Source organism: Stenella coeruleoalba (genome assembly GCF_951394435.1).
Source record: "Stenella coeruleoalba genome assembly, chromosome: 3".
Classification (NCBI taxonomy): domain Eukaryota; kingdom Metazoa; phylum Chordata; class Mammalia; order Artiodactyla; family Delphinidae; genus Stenella; species Stenella coeruleoalba.
In genome coordinates this window covers 169,220,790-169,237,240 of record NC_137148.1, presented here as the reverse complement: position 1 = coordinate 169,237,240, position 16,451 = coordinate 169,220,790, and the positions used below count along the sequence as shown (strand labels likewise).

The window sequence follows — 16,451 nt, the reverse complement described above, 5'->3', positions numbered from 1 at the left end:
CTCTTGTGGCCTCTCCCATTGCGGAGCACAGGCTCCGGATGCGGAGGCTCAGCGGCCATGGCTCACGGGCCTAGCCGCTCCACAGCGTGTGGGATCTTCCTGGACCGGGGCACGAACCCGTGTACCCTGCATCGGCAGGCGGACTCTCAACCACTGCGCCACCAGGGAAGCCCTCAATGTCTTTTATAACCTAATTCTGGAAGTAATATACCATCACTTCTGCTGTGTTCCCTTGGTCATACAGACCTGCCTTGGTACAATGACAGAGGAGATTACACAAGAATGTGAACACCAAGAGTCAAAGATCATAGGGGGACATCTTAGAGAATGACTCTCACAGTCCACATAGGAAAAAGTTTGATCACGTGAAGACAGGCAGAAATTGGAGTGATGGGTCTAACATCCAAGAACACCAAGGGGTGCGGGCAGCCACCAGAAGTTAGGAACAGGCACGAACAGATCCTTGCCTGGAGTCTTCAGAGGGAAAATGGCCCTGCCAACACCTTGGTTTTTGACTTCAACCCCCCATAACTGTTAGAGAATAAATTTCTGTTGTCTTTCATTTATGATAGCCAAAAGGTGGAAACAACCCCAGTGTCCGTCAACGGATGAATGGATAAACAAAATACGGTCCCTCCATAAAATAGAATATTATTCAGCCTTAAAAATGAAGGAGATCCTGACACCTGCTACAACATGGAGGAAACTTGGGGACATGATGCTCAGTGAAATAAACCAGACACAAAAGGGCAAATACTGCATGATTCCAGTTCTATGAGGTCCCTTGAGGAGTCACATCCATAGCGACAGCAGGTAGACGGTGGGGGCCAGGGGCTGGGGGAGGGGATGGGGAGTCAGTGTTTAATGGGGCAGAGTTTCAGTTTGGGGAGATGAGAAAGTCCTGGAGGTGGATGGTGGGGCTGGTTGTACGACAATGTGAATATACTTAATGCCACAAAACTGTACACTTAAAATTGGTTAAAATGGTAAATCTTATGTAACGTGTATTTTACCACAATAGAAAAATATTTTTAAAATGTTTGTTGTTTTAAGCCTCTTGTTTGTGGTAACTTTTTAAGCAGCCCAAGGAAAAGGACACACTTGTGTAATTACAAAAAATACAGGACAAATTAGGAGTGCTCTTGAATGTGGACCTTCCCCCACACCCACTTTACAGATGTGGAAACTGAGGCTCACAGAGTCATTTCCTGGTCTCCCGCAACAATGTATGATGGAAGTCGGCCCATGTCCCTTCCCTGTGGGCGGTATGAGGTGGTCCCACATCCACCCACCCCCTTTCAGTAAAAAACACAATGAAAGAGCTTAGAAAACGTATTCCTTTGTTCTTTTCCTTTGAAATCACACACACAGGCAGGGAGGTGGGGAGTAGTGTAGGTGGGGGAGGTGGAAGCATTGTGGGGGGTCATCCCGTCACCCCCAAATCCAAGTTCTTCTTTTACAGTCCTTTAATGGGGTTCCCCAAGGACTTGGAAGGAATGGAGAGGGGTCCCCCAATAAGCATAAGCTCAGAATCCAAATATAAAGTGCAGAATATACAGGGTGGGGGTACTGGGAATTAGGGCGGATGGAATGTCTGCTCCTCTCTGGTAGAAAAATAGACCTGGAATGAATTTGGGGGGCTGGGGAGTTTGGGGTTTGTTTTGCATCCTTGCATGCTTGGGTTTAGGGAAGCTGCTTCTGGCTTCCAACTCTGAAGTCTGGGGAGGGGCTGGCAGTGCTGGGAGATGTGTGCGGTCCCCTCAATGTGTCCCCAGCCTTGGATTGCCTCCTTGCCAGCCCCTAAGAAAGAGCGACTGGATCCTCCAAAGGGACCCAGGCTCTGGGGGTTGTTATCAGCCTAGACAGTGGGAAGGGGGTGTGAGACATGGCCCTGCTGGGGGAGTATTTGAGAGAGAAGTTTCCCTGCAGTCCAGGCTTTGCTGGGGAGGTAGGGGGTCCAGTGTCTGTGCAGGGCTTGGGAGAGGCATCTCCTCCCCTTGCGGCCGGCATGAGACGTGTCAGGACAGTGGACGAGTCCCATGGGTTTTCAAGCTGGGAGGCCAGGACCTGGGTTTCCTGGAGGCTCCGTAGACTATGGGGTTTGTGCCATGGGGGGAGGTCTCCGGGCTCTGGTGTGTGTCTGGGACGGGGGCGCGTGGGATCCAGGACACTGATTGGCCTATTGGGAGCTAGACTGGGGGTTCTGAGCGTTCAAGATCTAGTGCTTGGGAGGACTTGGGTCAGAAACCGGGAGTTAAGGGGTTGGCACCCAGTGCCTGGAGGTGGTAGGGTCTGCCTCTCATGGATGAGGTTGTAGTACCCAGTGCCTGCAGCGAAGGGATTTGGGGTCCAACAGCTGTAGTCACCAGCACCCGCTCCGCTGCCATTGGGCTCTCGCGACTGTGGTTGGAGGAGTGAGGATCTGGTGGGTCAGGGCTTGGAAATCTGGGATCCGGTGGTGGAGGGTATAATGGTTGAGATGTGGGGATCCGGGAGTCGAAGCAGAGGGATCCAGGACCCAGTGTCGAGGTAAAGGGATTCAGGAATCCAGTGGCTGGATGGAGGGGGTCTGAGATCCAGTGGTTGGGGTCCCGGGACCTAGGCATTGCACTGTCAGGATCCGGTGCGCTGAGGTTTCTTGATATCCAGAATCCAGTGGCCAAGCTTGGAGATCCAGGACTTGAAGCATGGGGATCTAGGATCTGCCAGTGGATCTAGGATCCAGTACTGCCTGAGGACCCTGGATCTGGTGCCTGGGGCAGCTGGGGTCTGGGGGTTTAGATACACGGTATGTGCTGCTGTGGTCGGGGTATCAGGATCCATTAGCTGGGTTGCGGGGGATCCAGTGGTTACGACGTGGAGGTCCAGGACTCAGTACGTGTTGGGGGAGAGGGAAACGTGGGATCCAGGGGCTGGGATGTGGGGATTCAGGACCCAGTGGATGAAGTGTGGGGATCCTGTGGTCTGAATGCGTGGGGAGGGGGACCTGGGATCCACTGGCTGGGCCCTCGGTCTCCAGTGGCCGAGGTGTGGGGGATGTCACGATGGAGGTGAGGGATCTGGGGGAGGGGTGGGCTCTGGGTCCCTCACCTGGACGTGACCCCCAGGGCCTGCTTCATGTTCTCGTAGACCACGTAGGAGATGCTCACGGCTGGGATAACCTTCATGAAGTTGGGGGCAATGCCCCGGTAGAGGCCCCGCACGCCCTCCTGGGACAGGATGTGACGGAGCAGACCCAGCATGGACAGCTGGGGTGCTCCCTCGATGGAGGCTGGTAGGGGGTGGGGAGGCCAGGTAAGGCCAAAGGTCCCCCTCTCGCTTCCCCCTCCCCCCCTCCCCCCCAGGGCTGGGCCAGGTGGCAACTGCAGCAGGAGGTAGGAAGGTTAGACTAACAGTGGGACCTACCACTCAAGAGTCGGTACTTCTACTGGCCTGGGAATTGGCTGCTCATCTCTTCACCCCAGTCTGGAGGCCCCAAGTTTGGGGATGACTGGAAACAGAGCAGCTATGTGTGGAGGGGGAGGTGGAAGAGGGCACAGAAATTTCCTCTTCCTGGAACTCAATTCCTTCTCCCTTTTCCCAGCTAACTCTTACTCAACCTTCCAACCTCCATTCCAAACCAGCTCTTCAGGGGAGCCCTCCTTGGCACCCCAGTCTAAGTCCAGCTTTTCCTTCTCCCCTTTATTCAACCCTAAATCCATACTTCATTGTGGAATGCTTTATTCACCATCTTCCTTCCTCTCCAGCTTGGGAGCTCTTTGAGGGTGGAAGACCACATCTGTCTTATGCACGGATGACCCCCAGCAAAAACGACAAAACACAAATGCTAAAATCCCCGAGGAAATTCTCAAAAAAGATTCAGGGATAGTAGCGGGAAAAGAAAAGAAAAAAGAACCTCAAAAGAGCAACACAGAGAAATACAGTAAAACAATCGTAGCCTGGCCCTGCTCCTCCTTTTGACCTCACTACATCCCAGCCTTGCAAATTAGAACCCAAGTTACCAGCCCGGAAAGCTGCCTCCCCGCTGAGATGGCTAGGATGCTCTTCCGGCACTGGCTGTATCTGTTCTCCTACTTAGGGTAAAGGGCTCCCATCCCAATGTCACAAAGGGGTAAACTGAGGCCCAGAGAAAAGTAGGGACTTCAGTCAAGGCCATCGAAATCCAGGAGGATCCCAGCCCAGGACCCTGCCTTCTCACGGGAAGGAGCTGGGGATGGGAAGGTGGACCCAAGTCGCGAGACCTTCCCTACCTCCTCCTCCCACCCAGGCCTCACCTTGGGCCTGCATGCGGGTCCGGACCAGGGCCAGGGGGTAACTGGCTATCTGGCCACACGTGCTGGAAATGGTGCCGCAGGCCAGGAGCACGAGGATGCCCGGGTCGGCCGAGTCGTGGCTATACCGCTGGAGCCACCGGTTCTTCAGGGTCTGGCAGGGGTGGAAAAGGGAGGAGGGTGGGTTGGAGGTGGGTGACACCAGGACCCTGGCTTCAGCGGTCCTGCTGGCTGGCTTCTGTATCCCGTGGTGGCTGGTGTTAGCCAAGCATTTTCCCTGCATGCTCTCACTCAAACCTCACCTAAACCCTCTCTGGTATGTGGAATAACAGCCCCCCCTACCGTTCCTGCCTTAATCCCTGGAATCTGTGAAGATGGTACCTTCCGTGGCAAAAGGGACTTTGCAGATGGGATTAAGGATCTGGAGATCGTAGATTATCCCAGGATATCCAGGGGGGTCCAATGTCATCACAAGTCTCCTTGTAAGAGTCAGAGAAGGAGATGTGATGACAGAAACAGAGATCAGAGAGAGACAGAGAGAGAGATCTCAGGGAGGGGGGATGGACATGCTATGCTGTTGGCCTTGAAGATGGAGAAGGGGCCATTAGCCGAGGAACATGGGCACTGCTAGAAACTGGAAAATGTAAGGAAACGGATTCTCCCATAGAGCCTGCAAAAGGAAAGCAACCTGCTGACACCTTGATTTTAGCCCAGTAAGACGCATTTTGGATTTCTGACCTTCGTAACTGTGAGATAATAAGTTTGTGATGTTTTAAACCACAGTTTGTGCTCATTTGTTACAGCAGCCATTGGAAACTCATACAGTCTCCAAGGTGGCCACCCTGCCCCTATCCCTTACCACTTCAGCTCAAACCTGCCAACTCCAATGGCCAAGCACCCATGGCTCAGCCTGAGGATTTTATCTGGTCCCAGGCAAGGCTGCTCTGAGCACATAGGAACAGGTGGGCAGTGCTGGGAAATTAGCACCCCCAGAAGCAACCTTCAAAGGATGACTGACTTGGTGTATCAATACCCCAGCTCCCTTGCCTCTCTGATGGGGGCATGTTCTACACTTTCTCCCGGAGGTCCCCACCAGGATTGAGCTCCACCTGTCTGCTGTGGTATCTTGCTTGATAATGCACTGTTATGGGTTTAAATGAATCCCCCACCAAAAAAAAAAAAAAAAAAAAAAAAAAAAAAAAAAAAAAGATGTGTTGGGGTCTTAACCTTAGAATATGACCTTATTTGGAAATAGGGTCTTTGCAGACATAATGAATTAAGATGAGGTCATACTGGAGTAGGGTGGGTCCTTAACCCAATATGATTGGGGTCCATAGAAGAAGAGGAGAAGAAGAAAAAGGACCCATAGGGGAGAAGACAGTCATGGCAACAGAGGCAGAGACTGGAGTGATGCGTCCACAAGCCAAGGAATGCCAAGGACTGCTGGCAAAGGCCAGAAGCTGGGAAGAGGCAAGGAAGGATACTCCCTACAGATTTCAGAGGAAGCATGGCCCTGTTGACACCTTGATTTTGGACTTCTAACCTCCAGAACTGTGATGATAAATTTCTGTTGTTTTAAGTCGCCCAGCTTGTGGCACTTTGTGAGGGCAGCCCTAGGAAACTAATACTAAAACATGATACTTTTTGGTTGCCTTCCCTTCCCTGTCTTACTACTTCCCCCCAAAACCACTTGCCCCCCCATCCCTGCTTCTGGAAGACCTCCAACTAAGACAAGTACCACTACAATCCCCATTTTATTGATGAGAAACTGAGGCTCAACAGAAGTTACTTGCCCAAAGCCACAAGATAAAGGTGACAATCAACATTCAGAGCCACCCCCAAGTCCAGAGGTGTGCCCTTGGCCAATCCCTTCTGAAGCCTTCTGTGAGGCCTCTGTAAATCCAGGATCTTCTTTTTGGCCTTGGGACTGGAATTGCTCATAGGTTTCATTTCCTAAGTCAATTCCAGTGCATTGGTAATGGCTGCCTGGAACTGTGTTGAGAGGGACTCAGTGCTGTGATGGATTGGTGATGTCTGGCCTGGGCATGGAAGGGGCAAATGAGAATCATTTACCATTACTGCCTTTGCAATTTTAATAGCCGCCTTTTGGGGCTGGAGCTGCATTTGCCAAATAGGTGTTTTTAAGAGCAGTTCTGTTAAAAAGAGGTTCTGATGACTGGAAAAGTATGGCTAACACTGGGCTTAAAAAAAAAAGGGTAAATCACTTTTCTGCAGGACTTCTCAGAGCCTTTAAGGGGCTAATTTAGATCTTGAAATGCCAAGAGGGCACAGGGCTTTTCAAACTTCTTAGACCTCTGAAATCCCTTTTGGGGTGAAGAATGAATGAACTAAGGCTGCAGAATAAGGTCTTATTTCTGCTCATGACTCTGAATGGCTCCCTATCACATTTAGGAGAAACCCAAACTCATGATCAATTGAGTCCTTGCTGACTCTTCAGCTCCCTCCAGCCACTCAAGACTTCCACTCCTCAACAACGAAACAACCTCATCAAAAAATGGGCAGAAGACCTAAACAGACATTTCTCCAAAGAAGACATTTAAGATGGTCCACAGGCATGTAAAAAGATGCTCAGTGTCGCTAATTATTAGAGAAATGTAAATCAAAACTGTAATGAGGTATCACCTCACACTGGTCAGGATGGCCATCATTAAAAAGTCTACAAATAATAAATGCTGGAGAGGGTGTGGAGAAAAGGGAACCCCCCTACACTGTTGGTGGGAATGTAAATTGGTGCAGCCACTATGGAAAACAGTGTGGAGGTTCCTTAAAAAACTAAAAATAGAGTTGCCATGTGATCCAGCAATCCCATTCCTGGGCATATATCTGGATAAAACTATGATTCGAAAAGACACATGCACCCTTATGTTCATAGCAGCACTATTTACAATAGACAAGACATGGAAACAACCTAAATGTTCATTGCCAGATGAATGGATAAAGAAGATGTGGTACATATATACAGTGGAATATTACTCAGCCATAAAAAAGCATGAAACATTGCCACTTGCAGCAATACGGATGCAACCAGAATTATCATACTAAGTGAAGTAAGTCAGAGAAAGACAAATACCGTAAGATAGCACTTATCTGTGGACTCTAAAAGGTGGTACAAATGAACTTACCTACAAAACAGAAACAGACTCACAGACACAGAGAACAGACTTACGGTTACCAAAGGGGAAAGGTCGGGGTGGGGAGGGATAAATTGGGAGTTTGGGATCAGCTGATATATACCACTATATATAAGGTAGATAAACAACAAGGTCCTACTGTATAGCACAGGAACTATACTCAATGTCTTGTCATTAACCATAATGAAAAAAAAAAAGACTTCCACTCCTCCAATAGGCCATTTTCATTCCTGCTTCTGGACCTTGGCATTGGCTGTGCCCTCCCTCCTGATATATAGTCAACTCATCACTCCAACACCACCTCTCAGAGACATTCCTAGACACGCCCCCCTCCTGCCCATGGCTACTTTTGATTGCACGTCTTGTTTATTATCTTCTGAGAACACTTCAGGGTCTGCAATTACTTACTTGCTGGTTGACTCGACTTCTTTGTTCGTTGGAGGGGTGTCCCGGGAGGACAAGGATTATGCTGTGCTCCCTGAACGCAGCCGCCAGCACAGTACCCAGAACACAGTTGCTAAGTGAACGGGTGAATGAGTGAATGCATGAATAAATAAACGAACGAATGAGTGAAGCCTTGTCTCACTTGGCTCCGTAGACACTGGGTGCTGGTAGGGCAGGTACGGGTGGCAGGTACCGGGGATCCTAGATCGGGACCAGCTACGTCATTTGCGGGGTCCAGTGCGAAATAAAGATATGTGAGGTCCCTTGTTCAAAGATTATTAAGAATTTCAAGAGGGTGACAGCAAAGCATGCAACCAAGTGTGGAGCCCTTCTGAGTTGGTGACTCTATAGGTTGCCTACCCAGGAAGCTGGGCTGGATACAACGATGGGGGGTGGGGGGATGCCTGGGAACTTCTGAGGCTGTGCTAATTGGGAGAACCTGGTGATCCCACCAGGAGAAGGGAAAGGCAATGGATGAGGTCCCTGGAAGAGAAACAGCGAAAACTCCCAGCTCCTGCTTCTCCTGATAAAGGCCCCGAGATGCTGGTCGTGGGGTAGGGATTTTATGGTGGCGGCAATGACTGAAATGGCCTTGAAGAGGATACTGGCCTGGAGATGGAGGCGCGTCTGACCCACGTTTTGGGGGGGGATGGGCATCTTTGCAGCTCATCTTCATCTGCTCCCACGTTTCTGTGAGCTAGAGTGGTCCCCGACTTTCACATGTCCTGAGACCCGGGAAGGCCAAAGTACAGGTGGAAGGTTCTTGCGGTGGGAAGCGCAAGAGTGGCGGGGCAGGTGGGGAGGTCCAATGCCTGAAGGAGTTCCCCGGAATCCCAAGGCCCACAGTGCTTTGCTTCTCCACCCCTAGCTATGGAGGTCAACTGAGCCAGCCCCACAGGAAGGGCAGATCCCAGAGAAGGGAGGACCACAGACCTCGTAGACGGCCAGGTCGATGCCTGCGTAGGGGATGATGCCCAGCACGTTGGGCAGGTAGCCGCGGTAGAAGGCTCGGGGCCCTTCTCGCTCCAGGATCCGCCACGCACAGTCCAGCAGCCCCTTATACTGGCCCGTCCGGCGAAGGGTCAGCCGTGTCTTCAGTACCTGGGGAGAAGCCGGTTATCCCTGGAAAAGCTGCCTTCGGAATCACTACATCCAGGAATGAAGACACTTCGAAATTGTACCTCCTAGATGGAGATACCCTGAGAATAACTGAATTAAAAGAACCACTTGTGGGACTTCCCTGGTGGTCCAGTAGCTGGGACCCTGCACTTCCCTTGCAGGGGGCATGGGTTCGATCACTGGTCGGGGAATTAAGATCCTGCATGCTGCTTGGTGTGGCCAAAAAAATAAATAAAAATATAAATAAATAGAAGAACCACTTGCTCTAGAACCTTCTTCTACCCCCGAACTCTATACCTACAAACTGGTTACGCCTATCAGACTTGCACGTGGCACCCACTGTTGTCTCCCAATATCTTGTGACTTTCTCCCTTATCAACAGAAACGGCTCTTTTCAGCAAGAATACAGCCTCTAGAAATAAAGACTACGTTTCTCAGTTTCCCTAGGCGTGTAGCCATGTGACTGAGTCCTAGCTGACGAAACAGATGGTGAAGAGGTATGCAAGGCTGTCGGAAAGCATCCTTAAAGGCAGGGAGGTGTTCCTTCCTCTGTTCCTCCTTCTTAGCTGGAGTGTGGATGCTGTGACTGGAGCACAAGCAGTCATTTTAGTCCATGAGGTGGGTGCCCCAGGCTGAGGTGGTGGAACAAGAGAGAGGGAAGGAACCTGGGTCTCTAACACTCTGAAGCCACCAGACCGTCCCTGAACTGCTCACCTCCGGACTTCATTTATGTGCTTTGAGTTTTCCGTCACTCAGAATCCTAAGTGACGCCGGGCACAATCTGAAACTTGAAATGACTTCTCCAAAAGCGGTTTCACCTAGAAAGGATTCCCTTGGGGACAAGCATCCTGGAAATCAGTATCCTTAGATGAGTCATATCCATAAAGGGCTGCACCCCACAACTGTTATTTAAACAGCTAAACCAACACTACTGTGATACCCAGACCAGCTACACATGAAAGAGCATTGCTCTGATGAGCTACAGTCTGAATCAAGAAGAAGCAAAGTTATAATCCCAACGCTTATCCCACCTTGGAGTGAAAGGGTTATCGCAGGCCCGCCCCCAGCCCTGCAATGGAGCCTCTGCTAGGGCCCCTCCTTCTCACCTCCATGGGGTAAATGATGGTTTGGGCTGTGGCACCAGCCAGGGAGCCAGCCACAAAGCGCTCCTGCACATGCAGTGTCTCCTGCTGCCCCCAGATGGCCCGCTTGATCTGAGAGGGAGACACAGAGGTGGCGGGACCTCAGGGGTTGGGCCTTCCGTGCGCTTGGACCTTCCCTCTGCTGTCCTCCTCCTGGGCGCATCCCGAAGGGGAGCAGATGCCCACTCCTGGGGACCTGCAGACATCCCCCACCCCCAGGCCAATCCTGCAAAGCCTCCTGTCTGTAGCCCACGCCTCTCCCTGCCTGCCCCCACCTGCTCATAGGCCATGAACTTGATTGCCGACTCAGGTGCAATCTTGAGCACGTTAATCCCATTGCCGCGCCACAGGGAGCGCACGCCCCCCTCTTGGATCATGCTCCGTAGGCCTCCCAGGATGTTCAGTCGGTTGGTCTTGGAGGCGTGGACCTGGGTGGGAAGACCAGGTGGCTCTGGGGACCCCTCCAGGGGTCCAGGCCTAGGGAAGGGGGTGGGTCTCTCCAGGGCCCCTCACCTGCATGAAGACCTTGAGGCGGTCCAGGGGGGCTGTGCCCGTCCGGGACACGGCACCCGCCATCGCTCCCGCCACCAGCTGTTTCCACCACGTGCCAGTCAGCTTCTCCTGCTCCGAGAACTCATCCGGGACAGTCAGGCACTCGCCAATGTCCAGGACCTGGGGATGCAGAGGCTGGGGGTGTCATGCCCCAGTGGGGCTGGGGGGATGCAACTCTGCCCTAAACTGGGGCGTCTCCCCCATGAATCCCAGGGTACCCAGCAATGAATCCCAGTCCACCAGTGAATCTCACTTGGAGAGCCCAAGAGATCTCTCTTGGACCCCTACCAGACCCAGCCCCGCAGTCTCCACAAAAGATAATAACATCCTTCCTGGGGATCTCCACCAAATCCCGTCAAAGCATGCTATTCAAGTCTCTACCCCACAGGGGACTTCCCTGGTGGTCCAGTGGTTAAGACTCCACGCTTCCACTGCAGGGGGCATGGGTTCGATCCCTGGTTGGGGAACTAAGATCCCACATGCCACGTGGTGTGGCCAAAAATAAATAAATAAAAGAGAATATCTAAGAATATATATATTATGGGAATTCCCTGGCGGTCCAGTGGCGAGGGCTCTGCGCTTCCACTGCAGGGGGCACGGGTTCGATCCCTGATCAGGGAACTAAGATCCTGCATGCCGTGCAGCACGGCCAACAAAACAAAACAAAACAACAAAAAAAACCCAAACAACAACGACAAAACAAACAAGCCCCTGCCCCATAAAGATCCCTCCAGAGCCAATCAGATCCCTCCAAAGGATCGCACCCAAGGGTCTCCCACGTAAGAATTCCAGAAGATACCTCCAGGGCCACACAAGGTCCTACCAGGGACTCCCTATATATGGAGCCCAGCAGATCCCTCCTGGGGGTCTCTCCAGATCCCCAGGGGTCTCCCCCACAGAGATCATCCCCCCTCTAGCACCCATCACCTGCAGACTTCTTAACCAAGCCCCTCATGGGTCCCCCAGGGTGGGAATCTCTGGATCTCCCGAGAGGATCTCAGCAGATCGCATGGATGGACCCCTCCAGATGCCATCAGATCCTACCAGATGCACCACTCAAGGATTCCCACCCTGGAAATGGCAATCCAGAGCGCTTCCTCCCTCCCAAGTTCCAGTAGATCCCGTGAGACCCTCTGAAGACAGTGGCTTCCTAACTTGTCTTTTCAGCAGCAGAATCCTTTATTGAGGGGAATAGAAACCAGCAGAAAGAGAGCCATGTGGTTGAGGGTGGGAGACCAGATGCCCCATCTGGTGAGCCCTTTCTTCCCTGAACCCCCGGAGGCCCCACAGTAAGTCTGAAGGGTCCCCATCAGCTGGCAGACACCTCCCCAAATGGGTCCCGGGAGCCCCAGATGGAGGAAGAGGAGAGCAGAGCCTCATCCCTCGGCTGCTCCCAGTGGCTCCTCCTTCTAGAGTCCTGAGCCAGCCCCTCCCCCCATGCCCTGGGGAAGAGGGCCCGACCACCAGGCTGGGACAGCCGCCCCCCACCTCACCGTGGAATGCTTCCAGAAATACAGCACATCTTCCACATTCTCCAGCGAGTGCAACAGGAAGTGGTCACGCCATTCCTGCCAGTCAATGGTCATGGTGTCATCACGGTCCATGCTGCGGGGGGAGGGGTACAGGTGGGACAGAATCAGTGCCTGGGTCCAGGGGTGAGTTGAGTGAGGTTCTTGTGGATTTGGGGGGTAGACTGAGCTCCTTGGCACTGGGAGCTCCCCATTTTACAGAGGGGGAAACTGAGGTTCAGAGAGGGGAAGCAACTGGGCCAAGATCTCAGCTCCACTGCCTTGGGATTGGGTCTGAGGCTCAGAGGCTCAAGGTGGCTGAGGGGTCTTGGGGACCTGAGTTACCTGGGATTCTGGACATCCCGCTACTCACCTGTGCAGGATTTTCTCTGCCTGCTCCAGCGAGATGGAAATGCCCAGAGCTTGGAAACTCTGCTGGATCTCAGAGACGTCGATATGACCTGGGGAGGGGGCCCAAGGTGGGGAAGTGTGTGTGTAGGGACCCCAAGATGGAGGACCAGGACAGCTTGGAATGGGGATACTGAAGAAGACCAGCGGATCCAGGAACCCAAGGTGAGGTTTGTGGCAGGGTTGGGGGGGGGTCCTTGACCCACTGGGATCAGAGGGGTAGAACTGGGCCATATTAGAGGGGGTCTTCTGTTCGATGAATGAATGAAGGATTGAGTCCAGGGATAATTATGGGGGTCCCTATGCCACAGGGGGTTGAGAGGCAATACTGGACACCCAGAAAAAGCGATGGGGTGTCTCTTGTCTCATAGGGAATCCAGGAGCAATATGGGAGGATCTTCGTCCCACAGAAAAATAAGACTAATAAATAACAGTGTCCCACCCGAGAAGGAAAAGGAGGTGGGATAGGCCGGCTGGGCCCCGAACCACCTAGCTGGGGGTGAGGAGAGCTCCCAAAATAGCCTGTGAGTCATCAGGGAGAAGCGGCTCTCCCTCCTCCTCCTAGCACTGCCAGTTCTAACCCCGTTGGCATCTCCAGGGCCCCCACAGCCCCATCCCTGGGCCTTACCATCCTGATTCCGGTCCAGACTGTGGAACAGAAGTAGCAGGCGCTGTTCCCGCTCCTGCAGATAGAGGATAAACTCCTCCAGGTCAAGGCCGCCATCTGAGTCAGCATCACCCTCAGGGGAGATGCCCTGGCAGGGGGGAAGGGACAGAAGGAGTTCTGGGAAGCTGCTCCCCCAATCTGGAGGAGGCAAGACAAGCTTATGCCCCAGGAACCCAGGTCCCCCTCCCCCAGCCCTGCACCTAGAGGACCAGGGCGGGGAAGTCACCCCTTCCCTTGATCATCTCTTTCCTCAATAAGATACCCAAGGCCAAGGTAGGTCTGTGAGGTGGACAGTGGTTGTCCAGTTTTCCTGGTGAGCAAAACGAGGCTCTCCAAGGTCAAGTCACTTGTTCAAGGTTACAGAGCTGAGAAGTGAGTAAGTGGACTTGGGCTCTTGTCTCTGAAAGCCTGTCCTTCCAGGTGTCTCTTATATGAACTTGTCCACATGGCAGTTTCAAGAGCTCTCCTTGGAGACAGCACTGGGCAATGTGGGGCAATGACATCCACACTGAACATCTGCAGGGCCTCTGTTTTCCTATCTGTAAAGTGGGAGGTTGACTGGAGGTCTCAGGGTGCTATGGAGACAGTCCAGTGGCATCTGGGCCTCCAGGTGTGGGGGACACATGCACAGGCTTGGGGTCAAGTTCCTGCTTTGATAGGTGCATCCCCAGCTGAGGGTGGCCTCGGATAGGATCGGGTCCTTGGCTGGGACAGCCTGGGGCATAGAGCCAAGCCCAGGAAAGGACAGGGAAGGGAATGTAAACACAGAGGCTGGGGAGGGTGTGTCTCCTGGAGGTGGGTGCAGGCCTTGTGTCTCGGGTTGTGCAAAGAGTTCAGAGAAGGGTGTGTCCCGGGCAGTGGGCAGGAAAGCGCACGCGGCCCCATTCCCAGGCAGACATCCCTCACCCCGAGGGAGGAGGGGGACGGGTTTGGCAGCCGAAACTGCAGGCCTGGGGCCTCGGTGGTCCTGTCTTGAGCGAGCCCGTTAGGCCCAGACACGGGCGGTCAGGGGGAAGGGGACAAGGACGCCCAAGCTAGGAACGGGTCCTGGTGTCCAGCCACAGGCAGTCCCGGGCTGCTCCCGGCGCTCCATTCAGCGGCTCGGGTTACCCTGCGCGGGCTGGGCTCCAGCGCCACGAGCCAGGAGGGGGTCCCTGCAAGGGTACCTGTTGTGCTCCGCGGTCCGGGCTGCCCCCGCCCATACGGGCCAGTCCCTGGCGCAACTCGTGGACGTCCAGGCGACCATCCTTGTTAGTGTCCAGCTCCTCGAAGAGGCGACCCCAGCGCTCACGCCGCTCCGCATCGCCCGGGCCCCCCCGCATGGCGCCCGCCCTGGGGGGAGGGGAGGCCCGGTAGCGGCGGCCTCAGCGGGGGCTTGACGGCTCCCCCTCCCCCCAGGGGCCCCGGAGGGCCAGCTCCGTGGCCACTGCCACCGCAGCCTCCGCGCTGTCTGCCCGGCTCTGGCACTTGTAGGAGGCGGTGACTGCTAGCCGTCGCCGCCCGCGCCAGAACTTGCGTCTCCTCCGCACTGGAGGGGAGGGGGATGGGGGCGGAGCTGGGGGGGCGTGTCAGGGATGCTCTCTTATTAGCACAATCTAGGGAGCAACCACGTTCATTCTCGGAAGGGGGGTTCGAGAGATCAATGATCTCAGGTCCGGTTTCAGAGTTCCGTTTCTGCGTGCCTCAGTTTACCCTCTGCCCAAGGGGACGAGGTAGGGAGATGTCAGGGATTGGGTTACATAATCCCTTTCCACTTGACCTCCCTCCTCTACTAATCCTCCTCAGGAACTAAAGTTCTCGGTTTCCCTAGACGTACTCAGAACCAACTCTGTGCCATCCAGCCCTGCAACAGCCCGCCCGCTCATTTCACATTGCCTAAGGGGCCACAGAAGCAGAAAACCAAGCCGCCTTGCTCTCCCTCCGTGTTTTCTTCCTGCCCGCGCGCCTCCTTTCTCGGTCCCACTCAGACTGGGAAACAGAAGATCAACGCGTGGCGCGGCTGCAAAGTCGGTTTCCTATTGGCCAGAGCCTCAGGAGCTGTGCCCTGCGGTCCCGCCTTGCTCACCCATCTAGGCGGGGCCTTCCCAATGACCCCACACTGCCTTGGGCCCCGCGGCCCCCGGCTCGCCTAGCAGTCTTAAAGGGGCCTCTGCCGGATCCAGACGCCGAGCAGACTGCTTTCTCCGGACCGGCTTAGGGGGGGAATCTGAGTCCCAGGAGCGGCTGGGGATAAGGACAGCGTTGCTGGAAGTGGGGCCCCAGCCTGTCGCGCTCGCTGCACCTGCCAAATGTCCCTCCCACTAGTTTAGGGCGCAGTTTCTCGATTCGCCATTAGGGGGAGGGGCGCCCAGATCTTTTGACAGCGAATAATAATAATAGCTAACGTTGATTCATTGCTTTGCACAAGCCTTGGCCTTTTACTCACCCCTCGCGTCGTCCTCGCTAAAACCCTATAAGGTAAGTGGGACTGGCTTTCCCACTTCACAGGTGACGAAACAGGAGGTTAAGCCGCTCACCGCAGTCCACATGCCCAGGAAGGGGCAAAGCAGACATTTAACTAGACCTGGGATTCTTACCCAACATCGCTCTATGCCCTAGAAGGGATTAATTTTCCCTTAACCATCACTCTTCTCTCTAGAGTCCCCAGGAGGGGGTCGTCTTATTATCTTCGTCCTTTATCCAAAGGACGATCGTGAAGGCACACATGGTTCCCACTCAGCTTCTGCCCAGACAGGTGTGCTCAAACGAGCCTCTTGTAGAGGGTCCCCTCACAGATGTTTTCATTCACAGGTCGCCCTTGCAGGTGCCGTACAGATATTTTCCCACGGAGATGCCCCAAACAAATGTTTTCTCACAGATGCATCCTTGACAGGTGGACCTCAAAACACATGAGCCCCCCCACCAAAGATGTGCTTCAATGTGAGTGTGCCCCATGCAGGCGTGCTCAGGTCTTCCTCTCGTGTGAACTCAATTCAATGCAGCTGTTTCCTTCACCTCACAGGTATGTTTCTCAACAGGTGTTCCTCCACCCAGGAATGCGTCATAGAGCCTCCCCCGCCATACGTGTGTTCCATTTAATCATTCACCCGTACGGGGCTCTTTCCATATAACTGGGTCCCCTACAAGTGTACTTAAATGCAGGTATGTCTGGTACAGGTGTTTCCAATACCTTTACACACAGGAATTCC

General features: G+C 53.7%; 1 protein-coding gene across 5 annotated transcripts; it reads right to left on the bottom strand.

Moving 5' to 3' along the window:
• Positions 1–1,343: 1,343 nt before the first annotated feature.
• SLC25A23 (solute carrier family 25 member 23) lies at positions 1,344–14,730 on the bottom strand. 5 transcript variants are annotated; one of them, XM_079918159.1, is made up of 11 exons: positions 14,430–14,730; positions 13,225–13,351; positions 12,562–12,649; positions 12,174–12,285; positions 10,642–10,800; positions 10,404–10,556; positions 10,093–10,200; positions 8,801–8,968; positions 4,275–4,425; positions 3,091–3,271; positions 1,344–2,702 (listed from the first exon to the last, which is right to left on the bottom strand). In XM_079918159.1, the coding sequence occupies exons 1-11, from the start codon at positions 14,583–14,585 to the stop codon at positions 2,696–2,698; spliced, it is 1,410 nt and encodes a 469-aa protein (XP_079774285.1). In that variant the 5' UTR covers positions 14,586–14,730; the 3' UTR covers positions 1,344–2,695. The 5 variants fall into 5 exon arrangements, 4 of the variants coding, with proteins under 4 accessions (XP_079774285.1, XP_079774286.1, XP_079774287.1 ...); XR_013827754.1 differs by lacking the exon at positions 1,344–2,702 and adding an exon at positions 7,832–7,940 and having other exon boundaries at positions 3,136–3,271; XM_079918160.1 differs by having other exon boundaries at positions 1,344–3,271.
• Positions 14,731–16,451: the final 1,721 nt, after the last annotated feature.